General features: G+C 39.2%; 1 protein-coding gene across 1 annotated transcript; it reads left to right on the top strand.

Moving 5' to 3' along the window:
* Nucleotides 1-8,995: 8,995 nt before the first annotated feature.
* Nucleotides 8,996-11,379, top strand: LOC122275399 (L-type lectin-domain containing receptor kinase IV.1-like). Its single transcript, XM_043084433.1, is given in 2 exon segments — nucleotides 8,996-9,972; nucleotides 9,975-11,379. Coding segments are annotated over 2 exon segments (2,016 nt in total). The 5' UTR covers nucleotides 8,996-9,179; the 3' UTR covers nucleotides 11,198-11,379.
* The last annotated feature ends 5,668 nt before the right edge of the window (nucleotides 11,380-17,047 follow it).

The raw sequence follows: 17,047 nt of genomic DNA, 5'->3' as shown, positions 1-17,047 counted from the left end.
TCTTTGAGGATTCTAGTGGTAGAGTTGATCATGAAAGTGTTCCTTTTTAATTAATGTATTTCCTTTATCTTATTATAAAATATTTTTATATTCTACAATGTTTTGTAGTAACGAAAGTTTTATTTATTTATAATTGTTATAAATTATTGATGATATGATTTATCTGAGAATGGAAATGGAGCATCCCTGAAGGATCGTCCTAAATCAATAATTTTATTGAGTATCTCATATGAGTGATACTTGTACCAAAAGCTCATTATGATTTATGCACCTGAAGTTGCATAATTGAAATTGTGGAAAGAATATATATTTGAATGAACGTCTCGAATGTGCTCCTGAAGTAGCAATATCGAGTATGCTCCTGAAGTAACAATATAAAATGTAAACGTTCACAATATATTATAAATTTGTATCAGGTCTTTCAGTGACTGAACAAAATAATGAGCTTTTAATAAGAATCATTATTCACGTCTTACTAGATCTACATCATTCCCTGAAGTGAATAATAATGAATTTATATCATTCTATTCCCTGAAGTGAAAAGAATAATGCGTTTCATTCAAAGAAACTAAGAGATTGGACGTGATAATGAATATCTTTCCGGGCCAGAAGCTCGTATTGGAAAAGCTGTAAGCTTTCTCTTTGAGATGATATTATACAAATTATTGAATCAAATATTATGATGCATCAAAAGGTGATATGATTCAAAATATTTATATCTTTTCATGGTTATCTTGATCATCCAAAATCAATTACGATAAGTCGAATGATTTTCATATGGACGTCCATAAAAGAACCAGAAGATTTCTTTTACTATAAAGTCTTACCACCAGAAGTGGAAAGAAAAATTTGCTTGAAGCAAATAAGATGAAATTATTCAACGTTATCTTGATTATCATATGTGAACCAGAAGTTCAGATGATAATTAAATTTTGGATGCAATAAGATAAAAATGTCTCATATTCTAGCTGCTAAAATTCCAGCGAGGATTGAAGTCCCTGTAGGACAATTAAGAAATTCAGCAGTCTAAAAACATGTATAAAGGCATGTGAGACTTATCGATACAAAAGATAGAGTATCTCAAAAGAGAAAGGCACAAATAATTTGGTGCTCCTGAAGAGGCCATACCCACAAAACAAGCAATAAAGTCCATCCAAATTCTTTGTATAAAATTCTCCTATATAAACTCTTGAAGAGTGCCTCCTAAAGAGGTTTTTCATGAAAATGTCTTCCCTTGAAGAGGGACAGGTACCTGAAAATAACGAGATCTCGATACATTTCATGAATAATGGAGAAATTATGGATAGAAATAAAATCGTTGTCGAGAACGTATTTCCATATGAGATGGCAATTGACATTACCAGAAGTAATGGAAAAAGTGAATCAAGAACCGTCGAAAAATACGACGTAAAATATTGGCCAAATTTAAAAGAAACAATTCCTGCAGAATTGATTCACTAGTAAAATATGATGCATCGGGACTTATAGTCCAAACACCTAAAGAGGTTATGCTTGTTGAATGTCAGTGGGTATTTATGGAAAGGAAATAAAAATGTGATATATAAATCACGAGTCAGTTTCTCAATTCCTGCAGAATTGATATCACTAAGTAAAATGTGATAAATATGGACTTGAAGTCCAAACACCTAAAGAGGTGATTTTTATTAAATATCAGTGGATATTTATATACATGATATAAAAAGTCTGAAACTTTTAATATGAAAATGTGATATAGAAATCACAAGTTAGTTTCTCGAAGAAACAATATTGATATGATTTTAAAATGGTTGAAATCATATTGAGATTTTTATTAGCTTGAAAGTTACCGAGAGTTTGGATATGCATGATTAACTGCATATTTATATGGATCATTGGATCATGATATATATATGAAAATCCCTGAAGGATAGAAAATGTCTGAAGCTTCTAATATGAATACATCTGGAAATATGTATTCTATCAAGTTTCAAAGATCCTTATATGATCTAAATCAATCCAAATGCAAATGAAAACAAGCTATTATTGCAGTTTATATATATGATTTAAATGTCATTGAAACTCTAGAAGAGCTCATAAAAACTGCACATATTTGAAATATAAATCTGAAACCCTTGCGGCTTCAAGGGGAAGATGGATGATGTTATTAATCATGAAATACCATCTTTTAATACAATTAATATTTCAGATTCATATTATGGGTTTGATATGAAGTGTGCATTATTAAAGAAGAAATGAAAGGGAGCACACAGAACATCTACCAAAAGATAGAAACACAAATATGAATATTTGTGAAATATTATTTTATTATCTTGAAGCAAGAATTACAGAAATTTAAGGCACTTTGCCTCATTCTTCAAATGCTCTTGTTCTTTAAGAATCTGCATCGCATGCCTATCTAAAGCGGTGGGCAATCGAAAAGAAGATTTAAGCAAGGATATTAAATTCCTATTCTCTTGCTTTATTGATTCTATCTTCATGTTGGACTCCAGAAGAAGTCGCTGAAGTATAGCAATATTCTCGTGGAGATTGTCAACTCCACAAGTTCTGGATTGCAGTCGCTGAGAAAATGCGACAATGGATGATGAGTATCGGGTACCGAGACTCACAAGCTCATAGATAGCTTCATTATCTGACCTATGAGTCAGATCATTACATTGCATGATAGCACCTGTGGTAGAAGCAGGAACAGCTGATGAACGAGGTGCAGAGTACCTCATATATTGGCCATGAGAAGATCGCTGAGCCATTGCAGAGTAAAAATGTAGAAAGAGATTGCAGAGTAAAAATGAAGTATGATTACAGAAAAGTGAAGAAGATGAGATGCGAATGAAGATGAGCTGAATATCTCTTTTATAGAGAAAATTATGATACAACATCTCTCGTGAAGCAAGAGAAAAGAGACGAAATATAGCTTCATAGCTCTGCGGCGCCTGACAGTTGAGGCGCCTGACAGCATGCATGACAGCACGCCTGACAGCTGTAGCCCCTGACACCTACCTGACACCTACAGAAGAGTTGAAAATCTGCGGTGCTTGTCTGATCTTAAAAGGCTGGCCACCGTTTTTATTAAAAATGAGGTTAGCGGTTTAATGTTGATGAATTCTCCACTAACTGTGTTATTTACAAGAACTCCAAAAGAGTACAACTCCAGAAGAGTAGTGATGAGCAGAAAGATCCAGTTGTGATTATTTTATCAACATGGATCAAGTCCACAGTTAGTTGGATGTACAGATGCGAGTTATCTTTCAGATACACACAAGAAGATCATTGCAATTCATGAGAAGAAAGTTGAAATTGATATCAAGAAAGTACGGTCAAGTAAAAATCAGGAAGATTTATTCGCTAAAACACTACCAACTGCAACGTTTAAGAAGATTATGCAAAACATTGGAATACGGAGGTTTGAAGATCTGTTATCATGCACTTTTCAGGGGAAGTAATGTCTTGAAGACTTGTGCTGATTGTACTCTTTTTCCTTCGCTAAGGTTTTATCCCACTGGGTTTTCCTTTGCAAGGTTTTAATGAGGCAATCCTAAAGCACTCGGCGATACACATGAATACTGTACTCTTTTTCCTTCGCCATTGGTTTTTTCCCACAGGGTTTTTCCTTGGCAAGGTTTTAACGAGGCATATTCTTTAAATATGGTCATCCAAAGGGGAAGTGTTATAAACTATCTTGAATTGTATGACCACATTTATCTAGTCGTCAAGTGCATAGTGCTAGCATAGTGCCAGCATAGTACTACATAGTAACTGGCATAGTAAATGGCCGACATAGCACAGTGCATAGTACCAGCATAGTACTGCATAGTAACTAGCATAGTGAATGGCCGACATATGCACAGTGCCAGCATAGTACTGCATAGTAAGCTAGCATAGTTCCCTTTGTACGCCTATATATATCGTTGAATTCTTTAAGAAATTCATAAGTTTCATAACTTCTCTGAGTTCTATCTCTCTCTCTCTCTCCTTTCGATAGTTTTATAACAATATTTGATTAGTGGAACAGAATACTCTGATTTTTATTTTTTCTGAAACGACGAACAAGTTCCAGAAGACATGGTCCACCGATCTCCTATTTAGTCTTATCCATGATTCTTTGTAGACTTTACAGAAAAGTAGCCCATCCATTTTTTCATTTCTCTGTGTGTGTATGTGTGCGTGTTAGGCAGCGTATATAGCTCCATTGTAGTGAAATTCATATTTCGTCATTGACATCAACAGGCCGAAGGACGTTATCCATAAGAATTCCAGAATATGCCAAAACATCTCTAAGCATCTCTTGAAGACTTACCTCCTAATTCCCATGATTTATGCATGCATGCATTTACTCAACACTTTGGCACTGAAATTGCATTTGAAATATAGGGAATCATCCAAGGAAGAATATGATTAACTTAGCTCTTGCAAAAGGAAAAACAGCATCTGGAACCTAAAAGATACTAATATTTGAGGCGATAAGATTTCCTTTTAATTATTTTTTCATAAAAAGTTTTGCAATAATATTAAATATTCAATAAATATTATAATACTTATTTAATGTGGCTGAAATCCTTATATTTTGATAACAAACCAATCCCAAAAGAATTCGAGGGTGTGTGATATCATGAGACGATTAAAGATAGGGGTAGTTTTTTTCAAAAAAAAATAAAAAATCTTGTTCTTCATTGTGCCTTAATTTTTGTTTATTCCCCTGAAATTTGGAGTAATTTGTGAGGACTTTAAGGAATTCAACAACAGACTTCTCGTTCTTGTTTTGCCTTGGCCGCATATTTAAACCTATTTTATTATCAAAATGGGTTATATAAATAAAAGCACAATAATAGGTCTAACAAACAATTTATACCAAAATTTATCAAAATACAATATACCTTAAATCAACTTTAGACTACAATCAATAAAACTACTACTATCAATTGGCATCCAAATTAAACCAAAATATAACAAGGATCAAGTCCTAATTCTACAATGTCTTTAACCTCTGCTACAACCATAATCACTATCCTTATGTCTTTCCTAAGTGTCTATAGAAGCATAGGTCTAAGCTCTTATACCACCTTTGCAACTCCCCAAACCCAAAACCATAAATGATAGACTTCCGCATATATTTTTAAACATTTCTCCTTATCTACAATATATATATTAAATACACAACCTCCAAATAATTCATACAATGATCCTCAAAAACTCATTCACAAGTTTGGCTAAATTCATTAAGTTCTAAATAATTACAATATAGATACTCCAACAAAACTATAAAATAACTAAAATATGACTATAAGAAAACTCTTTGTACAACCATAACTATCTTCAAGCAACAAAACCATCAATCCCCAAAACTTCCCACCTTAAGTGACTAAACCAAGTCCACTTTAGAATCTTTGGTTCAAAAGTTATCACTTCAAATGAAAGAACCTTTTACAACTCTGAAAAATATATGAAATGAAGTGGTACGCTGCCATGTACTTAGTAAGTGTTTAATGGGATGTGGGAGTTGACAATTTTCTTGATTATAAGAGAGTGAATAAATTTCCAATAAAATAATATGAGCAATATAATTTTATCTCAACCAATATATTCAATCAAATATCATATTCAATACCACATAAAAATAGAGAAATCACCAATATACCACAAATATATCATGCCACAAAGACATTATGCTGCAAGGGCATCAATATACCATAAAGATATCATGGTACGAAGACATCACGCCACAAGGGACATCAAACATGTCACAAAGGCATTCATATGATGGGCTCAAGAATAAATAACATGTTCACATTTAACTTTCAAATTTAATAAGCTACATAGAATTTTTTGAGCATTCCATCCATTACAAAATTTGCACAAATCCCACAAGCAAAGCATAAATAGCATAAGAATGTGTACAAATCTAAAGTTTATACAAGTTTGAAATATAATACCTAAGTGCATGTACCATTCCAAAAAAAAAAAAAAAAAGAGGTCTTTTATTAAAAACTCATTAAAGAGCTACTTACCTCGATTTCTAGTTAAAATAGTCATGATATTCATTCACCAAAGGTCAGTCAGAACCTATTTCAAGGCCATTATAATCTACCAACTTCTACTCTAAAAATGATTTCACTTAATTCTAAAATTACTTACAATCCTTAATAACATGAATTTAGACTTGTTCTAAAAGATTATCTTCCAAAATTGATCAACTCCAAATTTCTAGGTTGCAAATATGCTGTCGGACTTCACATACCTCCTCTATCTCCTTATTATTTCAACAAAAATAAGGTCTACACTCAACCATATAACAGTGACATACACATAGATTAATTCTAACTAATACCCACCACTAATACTTGAATATTAAATTCATTTTCAATATACCCTAACAGCTAATCAACTAGATATATTCTCAAAAATTCACAACACTAAATATTAACAAATTTTCTATGTAAAATTCATTAAATATACTATTTATGAGAGATGAGAATTCAGGTGACATTGTCTTTAGTGGTGGTGAAACAGCAATGAGCAATGGCTGTGGGTCTAGATTACAAAGAGAGAGAATATATATATATACGGGAGAAGGAATTGAGAGAGAGATATAGCAGATTTTTTCTTTTTTTAAATAGACTTCAATTCAATTCATGAATGAAGAAAGTTACAGCTGTGATCAATAAGTCCGGGTACAAGCTATGATTACAAGACAACTACTCATCAGTTATATGCTCTCCTACACACAACTTTCATTGTGTCGGACACTGTCTAAAAACTTCATAAACTATCTAATGACACAACTCTTCTGAGAGGCGAGACTTTGTAAAAACAAAAGTGTCTATCTCGACTTGTCTGTGAGAAAAACAACTCATTTCACCCCCACCCTCCAAAGGAGGAGGGGGATTTTTCACCCTCATCCTCCAAAGAAGGATAGAGACTCATTACCCTGCTCCAAAAGAGGAAAGGTTAGGGACTCATTACCCTGCTCCAAAAGAGGAAAGGGAATTGCCTATTTCAAATTATTCTGATTTAAACGTAACAGACATAACAAAAGTAAAACAACTCAACTAAAAGAAAAAAATAATGTGCTCCACAGTCACCGAATGACAAGGTTGTACGCCCATCCACTATCTTCACTTGAATGCCCACGCAGCTCCCCACTTTTGTCACCCACTATCCCTGCTTCCCGTAACTGCCACAGCCCTCTCTACGTCTTGCCATAACTTACAACCAGCAAGCATGTAGCATGCATGACTGAGCAAACCATCCTCAAGGTGCAACAGACGCCTCAACGGACATCTCCATGACACAGCGACCAAAAGCCCTTATCACAAACAACACAGCAAACCCAAAAAGCCAAACAGACCAAATTAAGCACGCAAAAACAGAATAACAAAAACATAACACACCAAACGGCAGGCCTCAGCCACCGTAACTCTTATTACAAACTAGAAGAAAACTGAAGAAAAAAGTTAACTCACAATAAAATGAACAAGACAAACTAGGACTAGACTGTAAAACAAGCAAGTTAGGAAAACAAAAAACCAAATCAAAACTGCAAGCACTGTAGCCGACCCCCTTCTCTGACCACCATCCATGAAGAAATCTGCCATGAGTTACAGCCAGGCTCCACTCCAAAAAAGACGCCTTATCCCCCTCATGTACGTTGGCATGCATCCTGAAAATCTCCTTTGTTTTCCATAGATAAAACAGAGGCCTTAACCCCGCGAAAGCTCACCCCAACCCAACATGCAAACCTTCGCCTCCGAGAGCAAGCCGCCCTAACCCTACTCACGCTGTAAAACCTCCAATGCATCCCCTCAGCAGACCATTCTTCCAGGCAATCCCACATAAACCTCTCAAGCATGCATGTTTTCATTTTATACGTATGGGAGCTAATGCCTCTCAGCCAAAAACAGTCAGGAACACCAGACCGGGTCTTTGGTTTTTAGCCACCCAAAACCACGGCCATACGAAGCCGAGATCCTCCACCTCTATCGTGTAAAATCTCCCCTCCCAGCTGCGTGATTTATGGTTGAGAACTCGGGAACCAAGCCTAGTGGTGGCCATTCATCCTCCAAAGTTGTGGCCAACAGCTTTTATTATCAATCTAAAAAATGAAAAACAAATACAGGAAAGAGAAACCTAAAACAAAACTGGAAAAGAGAGAGATGAGGGAGGGAGGATTCCTTTGACGGTTTATCTGGACTTGTTTCTTAGAGAGAATGGAGAGTTTCTCTCGCTATGGCTTCCCAATACATTTGACCAGCAAGACATATGGCTGATTGAGAGTGTATATATATATATACACGGTGGGGTTAGAGAGAGAGAGATTGATGGGAGGTAGTTTTGAATAAAAAATGGAAGAAAGAGAGAGGAGTATGAGAGAGTGGGTCTGGGGCAGAGAGAGAGAAAGACCAGGTGAGGGAGTGTGGTTGTACATAAAAATAATAATTAATTGTAATAAATAGTATTCAAATATTGTCCCCTAAATTTAATTGCATAAACAGAATATTATGTTAAGCTTCTAAGTTTCCACCAGCAATAAGGAACTAATTGGACTACGGGCGTTGCATCTGTGACAATCGGCACTGATATTTGAGCAGATACTAATCAATATCAAATACAAATTTTTATTAATTAGTGGAACATGAGACTGAAAATGAATACTCTGATTTTGGTTTCGGCGGTATCTGTTTTACTATAAAATAAAAAATTAAATTAAATTAAATTAAATTAAATTAAATTAAAAAATAAAAATAAATAAATAAATAAAAAAGAGCACCTGTCTATTCGTTAAATACTAAATAAATAGAAGTATATTTTGAAAAAAAAAAAAGAAAAATATGTTTTACGTGTCAAAATATGTGCTTGCCACTCTCCAGACCGATTACATGAAAATTGTCTAAAATTGACATATTCGGAATCTTCCCACGCGTTCTAGAATGGCGGCTATAATGATCCCACGGCTGCTGCACTTGATATCACTGTCCATCCATCATGCAGAGACTATAGACCATATTACTTGCGATCACACATGTTTACAAGTTTGAAAATGCAAATAATTTAGGTTTGTCATGAGACTCCAATATGCATAAATCTAGACCTATCCCCCTATTTTTGTCGTGGAAAATGAGAGATTCTGCATTTACTTGATATTTAGGTACTGAAACTAAGAAACCTTGTGAAGAAGGGAGAGGTGTATGCAAAATATAGCCATGTTTTCGAAGCTTGGAATATTGTTGTCTCTGCTGGTAGGCTTCGTAGCTTCAGAAGATATCAGCTTCACCTTCAATGGATTTAGATCGGCGAATCTAAGCCTATACGGCATAGCCCAAATCACTGCTAATGGCCTTTTGAAGCTCACCAATGACACCGAACAGCAGAAGGGTCATGCTTTCTATCCCAATCCAATAAGCTTCAAGAATTCCGTAACTGGTAACTCTTCCTCCTTCTCTACGACTTTTGTGTTCTCCATCATTTCCCAATATTCCACTTTGAGCGGTCATGGGATTGCTTTCGTGATTTCTCCAACAAAAGAGATCTCAGGAGCACTTCCAAGCCAGTACCTTGGCCTTTTCAATGAGACCAACAATGGTACTTCCACCGGTCATGTGGTTGCCATAGAACTCGATACAATCCAGAACAGCGAGTTTGATGACATAAACAACAATCATGTTGGGATTGATATAAATGGGTTGAAGTCCGCAACATCTGCTGCTGCGGGATACTTTGCTGATACTAATGGTGCGTTTAAGAACATGAGCCTTATTAGTGGCCACCAAATGCAAGTTTGGGTGGATTATGATGGTGTGAAGAAGCAAATCAATGTCACTTTAGCTCCTATCAATGTCGATAAACCCAAAATCCCGCTGTTGTCTTTATCTCTTGATCTTTCGCCTACCTTTAACGACAATATGTATGTTGGCTTCTCTTCCTCGACAGGCTCTGTTCTATCAAATCATTATGTTTTGGCTTGGAGTTTTAAGATGAATGGTCAGCTCCAGCACTTGCCCTCTCTCAACTTCCCAAGCTGCCTCGGATTGGAGGTAAAAAAAGATCTAAACTTTTGACATTTGGGTTAGCTATGATGATTGTTACTTTCGTCTCGGTGGCAATTTCATCTGCAGTTTATGTCGTAAAAAGGAAGAGGAAGTTTGCAGAATTGGTAGAAGACTGGGAGCTTGACTATGGGCCTCACAGATTCAAATACAAAGATCTATATATTGCCACAAAAGGATTCGAGGAGAAAGAACTATTGGGCGTTGGTGGATTTGGTAGGGTTTATAGAGGTGTATTACCTACCTCTAAAATTGAGATTGCAGTGAAGAAAGTCTCCCATGAATCAAGACAGGGAATGAGAGAATTTGTTGCAGAAATTGTAAGTATAGGTCGACTTCGCCACAGGAATTTAGTTTCACTCTTGGGCTATTGTCGGCGCAAGGGAGAGCTGCTTTTGGTATATGACTACATGCCCAATAGAAGCCTAGACAAATACCTATTCGACCAACCCAAGATCACACTCAATTGGGGGCAGAGATTTCGAGTCCTTAAAGGCGTGGCATCGGGTCTGTTATATCTACACGAAGAATGGGAGCAAATTATAGTGCACAGAGATGTCAAGGCCAGCAATGTCTTGCTAGATGGTGCAATGAATGGTAGATTAGCAGACTTTGGTCTTGCAAGATTGTACGATCACGGAACTGATCCTCAAACTACCCACGTGGTAGGAACTCTTGGGTATCTTGCCCCAGAGCATACTCGAAGCGGCAAGGCCACAACAAGCACAGATGTGTTTGCTTTTGGGGCCTTTTTGCTTGAGGTTGCTTGTGGAAGAAGGCCAATAGAGAAACGAGCCGAGGATGCCCTTTTGGTCGATTGGGTTTTTTCTTATTGGAATCGAGGGGAAATTCTTGAGGCAAGGGATCCAAATCTAGGTGCAGATTATGTGGTAAATGAACTGGAGTTGGTATTGAAACTTGGGTTGCTGTGTTCTCATTCAGAGCCTGCAGCTAGGCCAAGCATGCGCCAAGTTGTGCAATACCTGGAGGGTGATATTTGTCTTCCAGAGTTGTCATCGCTTGGTCTATGTGCCAGCGGCTTGACATTTGCGCACAAGGGAGGTTTCACTGATTTCGCCATCTCCTATCCGTCTTCTATGAGCAAGGCTTTTTCGCATCCCCCTTCTGTAGCAGACACGCTTCTCTCGGGGGGTCGCTGATTCAAATTCACTTTTGTTTTGGGTATGTGAGCAGTCGTGTTAACTTTTTGAAATCTGTTGTAAATCGTTGTCGTGAAAAACGAATACTGGATTAAAGATCAACACAGTTCCTGTTTATCTTTGGACAGATTAGTTCCTCTGTTCTACTTTTAACGTGCTCTTGGCCTATGTTTAGTTGTTTATGTTGAGTGCTGTGGAGTCTGGTCCACACCGCTCGAGCGGAGGCATTGGCCGCTCGAGCGAAGTCAGGCAGAGTCGAACGCTCGATGTTGGCTCGACAGTGAGCTCGAGCAGGAGGAGTTCGCTCGAGCGGAGGCATTGGCCGCTCGAGCGAAATCAGGCAGAGTCGAACGCTCGACGTCAGCTCGACAGTGGGCTCGAGCGGGATGCGGAAGGGAAGTTCGCTCGACGCGCGCTCGACACGTCGCTCGAGCGAACATACGATTTAGGGATTCCGCCGTTTGAACTATAAATCTGATTTTTGCCTCTTAAGTCGGTAACAGAGCAGCTACGAAAACACTGTGGATGAACAGTGTTGTGACCCATCTTGTAGTGTGATTCCTCAATAATAAAAATCCTCTGCAGCTCCCGTGGACGTAGGCAATTTGCCGAACCACGTACATCCTGTGTCGTGTGTGATTGCGTGTGTGATCGTTTTTTCATTCGGTGTTATATTTCAATTCATTGTCATCGTTTTTCACAACAATTGGTATCAAGAGCCAAGGTTCGGGTCTGAGGAGAAACGATGGCTGGAGATGAATTGAAGGTATCGGGGATCGAGAAGTTTGATGGCACGGATTTTGGATACTGGAGGATGCAGATAGAGGACTACCTCTATGGGAAGAAATTCCATCTTCCACTATTGGGGCAGCAACCGGAAAAGATGGATGATGCTAGTTGGAATCTGTTGGATCGACAGGTTCTGGGGGTTATTCGATTAACCCTGTCGAGATCCGTTGCACACAACGTCATCAAGGAGAAGACGACGGCGGATCTCATGGTGGCTTTGTCAGGTATGTATGAAAAGCCGTCAGCGAATAACAAGGTACATCTGATGAAAAAGTTATTCAATTTGAAAATGGCAGATAGTACGTCTGTTGCACAACATCTGAATGATTTTAATACTATCACAAATCAATTGTCGTCTGTTGAAATTGAATTTGATGATGAGATACGTGCACTGATACTATTGGCTTCATTGCCAAATAGTTGGAAAGCCATGAGAATGGCTGTTAGTAATTCTGCTGGTAAAAATAAACTGAAGTATGATGATATTCGTGATTTGATTTTGGCTGAGGAGGTGCGCAGGAAAGATTCAGGCGAGACCTCGGGTTTGAGTTCAGCCCTGAATGTTGAATCTCGAGGGAGATCACATGACAGGAATTCAAACAGAGGAAGATCAAAATCAAAGTATAGGGGCAAGAGCAAGTCGAGGCCTGGTCAGCAGGCAACTTGCTGGAATTGTGGCAAAGCTGGTCACATAAAGAAAAACTGCAAAAACCCCAAGAAGACGGAGAATGATAGTGCTAATGTGGTAACTGAAGAAGTACAGGATGCACTATTGCTTGCAGTTCATAGTCCAGTTGATGACTGGATACTGGATTCAGGGGCTTCCTTCCATACATCTTCCCACCGGGAACTAATGAGGAATTATGTTGCAGGTGATTTTGGGAAGGTATATTTGGCTGATGGTGAGGCTTTGAACATAGTGGGGATGGGAGACATTGACATTGCACTCCCTGGCAAGAACAAATGGACCTTGCAAAAGGTCAGGCACATTCCTGAGTTGAAGAAGAACCTCATTTCTGTTGGGCAGCTTGATGAGTGTGGTCATTCAGTGGTGTTCTCAGATAGCACCTGGAAGGTCACAAAAGGGGCATTGGTACTAGCTCGGGGTAAGAAAACTGGTACACTTTATATGACTACTGGTTTAATTGACACTATTGCTACTACCGTTGCAGAGAGCACAGCAGATTTGTGGCATTGTAGGCTTGGCCATATGAGTCAGAAGGGTATGACGGAACTTCTGTCTAGAGGCAAGCTACCAGGACTGAAGACAGTTGATCTCGGTATGTGTGAGAGTTGTGTTATGGGGAAGCAAAAGAAGGTCAGCTTCTTGAAAAGTGGCAGGACGCCAAAGACAGGAAGACTTGATCTTGTGCACACAGATGTGTGGGGTCCTTCTCCAGTTGCATCTCTTGGAGGTTCTCGCTACTATGTTACGTTCATTGATGACCATAGTAGAAAGGTATGGATTTATTTTTTGAAACATAAATCTGAAGTATTTAATGTTTTCAAAATTTGGAAAGCCATGGTTGAGACAGAGACAGGCTTGAAACTGAAGTGTTTGAGGTCTGACAATGGTGGTGAGTATGTTGATGGCGGGTTCAAGGAGTACTGTGCAGCTCAGGGTATCAGAATGGAGAAGACCATTCCTGGGACACCACAGCAAAATGGAGTTGCTGAGCGTATGAACAGGACCATTAATGAGCGTGCTAGAAGCATGAGGTTGCACGCTGGACTACCATCCACTTTCTGGGCAGATGCAGCCAGCACTGCCGTTTATTTGATAAACAGAGGGCCATCAGTTCCACTGGATTGTGGATTGCCTGAGGAGGTTTGGAGCGGGAAAGAGGTTAAGTTTTCTCACCTTAAAACCTTTGGTTGTCTTTCTTATGTGCTTGTTGATTCTGATGCTCGCAGTAAGCTTGAGGCTAAGTCAAAGAAATGCTATTTCATTGGCTATGGAGACGAGGCATTTGGCTATCGTTTCTGGGATGATCAGGGTCGGAAAATCATAAGAAGCAGGAATGTGATTTTCAATGAGAAAATGATGTACAAGGATAAGTCGAGTACAGTTCCTGCAATAGTTCCTCAGGAGTCCGAGTTTGTAGGATTGGATGACCTGCCAGAGGTCACAGTGCAGTGTAGAGATGAGAGTGACGGGGAGTGTGGGTCCAGTACACCCATTCCTATTATTCCGCAGGCAGTTTCAGAACCGTCTACTCCTACAGTTGCAGTTCGCAGGTCAGTTAGGACTATACGTCCCCCACAGCGCTTCTCACCTACTTTGAATTACATTCTGTTGACAGATGGTGGAGAACCGCAGAGTTATGAAGAAACCTTGCAAGATGAGAATTCTAGCAAGTGGGAGCTGGCCATGAAAGACGAGATGGATTCCTTGCTAGGGAATCAGACATGGGAGTTGACAGAACTTCCATCAGGGAAGAAGGCATTACACAACAAGTGGGTGTACCGGGTGAAAACTGAGCATGATGGCAATAAGAGGTACAAGGCTAGACTTGTTGTAAAAGGCTTTCAGCAGAAGCAGGGTATTGACTACTCTGAGATCTTTTCTCCTGTGGTAAAGATCACAACTATCAGGATGGTACTGGCTATGGTTGCCACTGAAGATCTATTTCTTGAGCAGTTAGATGTGAAAACAGCTTTTCTTCATGGAGACCTTGAAGAAGACATCTACATGCATCAGCCTGAGGGGTTTGTGGTACAGGGAAAGGAAGGTTCAGTTTGCAGGCTGAAGAAGAGCTTGTATGGCCTGAAGCAAGCTCCTAGACAGTGGTACAAGAAATTTGACAACTTTATGCACAGTGCAGGGTATATTAGATGTCAGGCAGATCACTGTTGCTATGTCAGGCATTTTGACAATTCTTATATTATTTTGCTATTGTATGTGGATGACATGCTTATTGCAGGGGCTAGTATTGATGAGATCAATAATCTGAAGAAGCAGATGTCAGAGCACTTTGCAATGAAGGATTTGGGAGCTGCAAAGCAAATCCTTGGCATGAGAATTGTCAGAGACAGAGTCAGAGGTACGTTGAGACTCTCACAGGCTGAGTATGTGAAAAAGGTACTCAGCAGGTTCAATATGGACAAGGCCAAACCAGTTGGCACACCCTTGGGAAGTCACTTCAGACTCAGCAAGAATCAGTCACCAGAGTCAGAGGAGGAACGAGATTACATGAGTAAGGTTCCTTATGCCTCAGCCATTGGTTCACTTATGTATGCTATGGTTTGTACAAGACCGGATATTGCCCATGCAGTGGAAGTTGTGAGTAGATACATGAGTAACCCAGGAAAGCAACATTGGGAAGCAGTGAAGTGGATTTTGAGGTACCTAAAGGGTTCCTCAGAAACCTGTTTATGTTTCTCTGGAGAGAGCTTGGAGGTGCAGGGCTATGTTGATGCTGATTTAGCTGGAGATATTGACAGCAGAAAGAGTACCACGGGCTTTGTTTATACACTTGGTGGTACTGCAGTGTCATGGGGTTCAAATTTACAGAAAACAGTTTCTTTGTCTACAACAGAAGCTGAGTATATTGCAGTGTCAGAGGTTGCAAAGGAGATGGTATGGCTACAAGGCTTCTTGGAAGAATTGGGTAAGAAGAATCAGAAAGGCACTCTCCACAGTGATAGTCAGAGTGCCATATTCCTTGCCAAGAATCCAGCATTCCATTCCAGGACCAAACACATTCAGATCAGGTATCACTTCATACGGTCATTGTTAGATGACGGACAGTTGTTACTTGAAAAGATATGTGGAAGCAAGAACCCTGCTGATATGTTGACAAAGGGTGTTACGCTTGAGAAACTGAAGTTGTGCGCAACTTCAGTTGGTCTTCTAGAATGAAGACAGGAGCAGTGAGTTGCAGAGGTGGAGGATATCATGTTTGAGGAAGACGGAGATACAGCGAGTGTACCAGTCTCCAAGTGGGAGAATTGTTGAGTGCTGTGGAGTCTGGTCCACACCGCTCGAGCGGAGGCATTGGCCGCTCGAGCGAAGTCAGGCAGAGTCGAATGCTCGATGTTGGCTCGACAGTGAGCTCGAGCAGGAGGAGTTCGCTCGAGCGGAGGCATTGGCCGCTCGAGCGAAATCAGGCAGAGTCGAACGCTCGACGTCAGCTCGACAGTGGGCTCGAGCGGGATGCGGAAGGGAAGTTCGCTCGACGCGCGCTCGACACGCCGCTCGAGCGAACATACGATTTAGGGATTCCGCCGTTTGAACTATAAATCTGATTTTTGCCTCTTAAGTCGGTAACAGAGCAGCTACGAAAACACTGTGGATGAACAGTGTTGTGACCCATCTTGTAGTGTGATTCCTCAATAATAAAAATCCTCTGCAGCTCCCGTGGACGTAGGCAATTTGCCGAACCACGTACATCCTGTGTCGTGTGTGATTGCGTGTGTGATCGTTTTTTCATTCGGTGTTATATTTCAATTCATTGTCATCGTTTTTCACAACAGTTTAACCAAACCGCATCTAATTCTCTCAAATTAGATTTTTCCTAATTGGTCGGGTGATTTCAGAATTTTATTTTTAACTGCTCTGTTGGTTTTTGTGGCCTCTTTCAGTTAACGTTGGTAGTCTATCTGCTTCTGTAACTTGAGAGTTGATTCTTGTTACTAATACAACTTTGATGCCTCTCTTTGGTTTATGTTTGGAATTATCCATCTTATGATGGATGATGTTCTGTTTGAGAAGTGGCAGAAATTATCCCTGTCGGAGGTTGAGAAGTCTGAAGTTATACTACTGAATTCCTCCCTTGATTCTATGGTGATCAATTATCCTCATCATTTCATTCAACCTTTCACTATTGTTGATTCCTTGCTGTTACAGAATTGATCTTGGATCGGGATTAGGTGTATTCAATTTTTCCTCCTCATCTGGCTTCTACTCTATGTTCAGTTCCTTTGCTATCTAAAAAGGTAGATGATAGAATTGTATGGCTCGGTAACAAAAATGGCTATTACTCTGTGAAATCCGGTTACCATGCAGCTTTGTAGTTGTTCCTTCCATCCGATATTTTGCTGAAATAGTCTTTCTGACAA

The sequence above is a fragment of the Carya illinoinensis genome, chromosome 9 (assembly GCF_018687715.1).
Source record: "Carya illinoinensis cultivar Pawnee chromosome 9, C.illinoinensisPawnee_v1, whole genome shotgun sequence".
NCBI classification, from domain to species: Eukaryota; Viridiplantae; Streptophyta; class Magnoliopsida; order Fagales; family Juglandaceae; genus Carya; species Carya illinoinensis.
The sequence above is the reverse complement of the archived record's forward strand: the minus strand, read 5'-3'. Positions and strand labels throughout refer to the sequence as shown.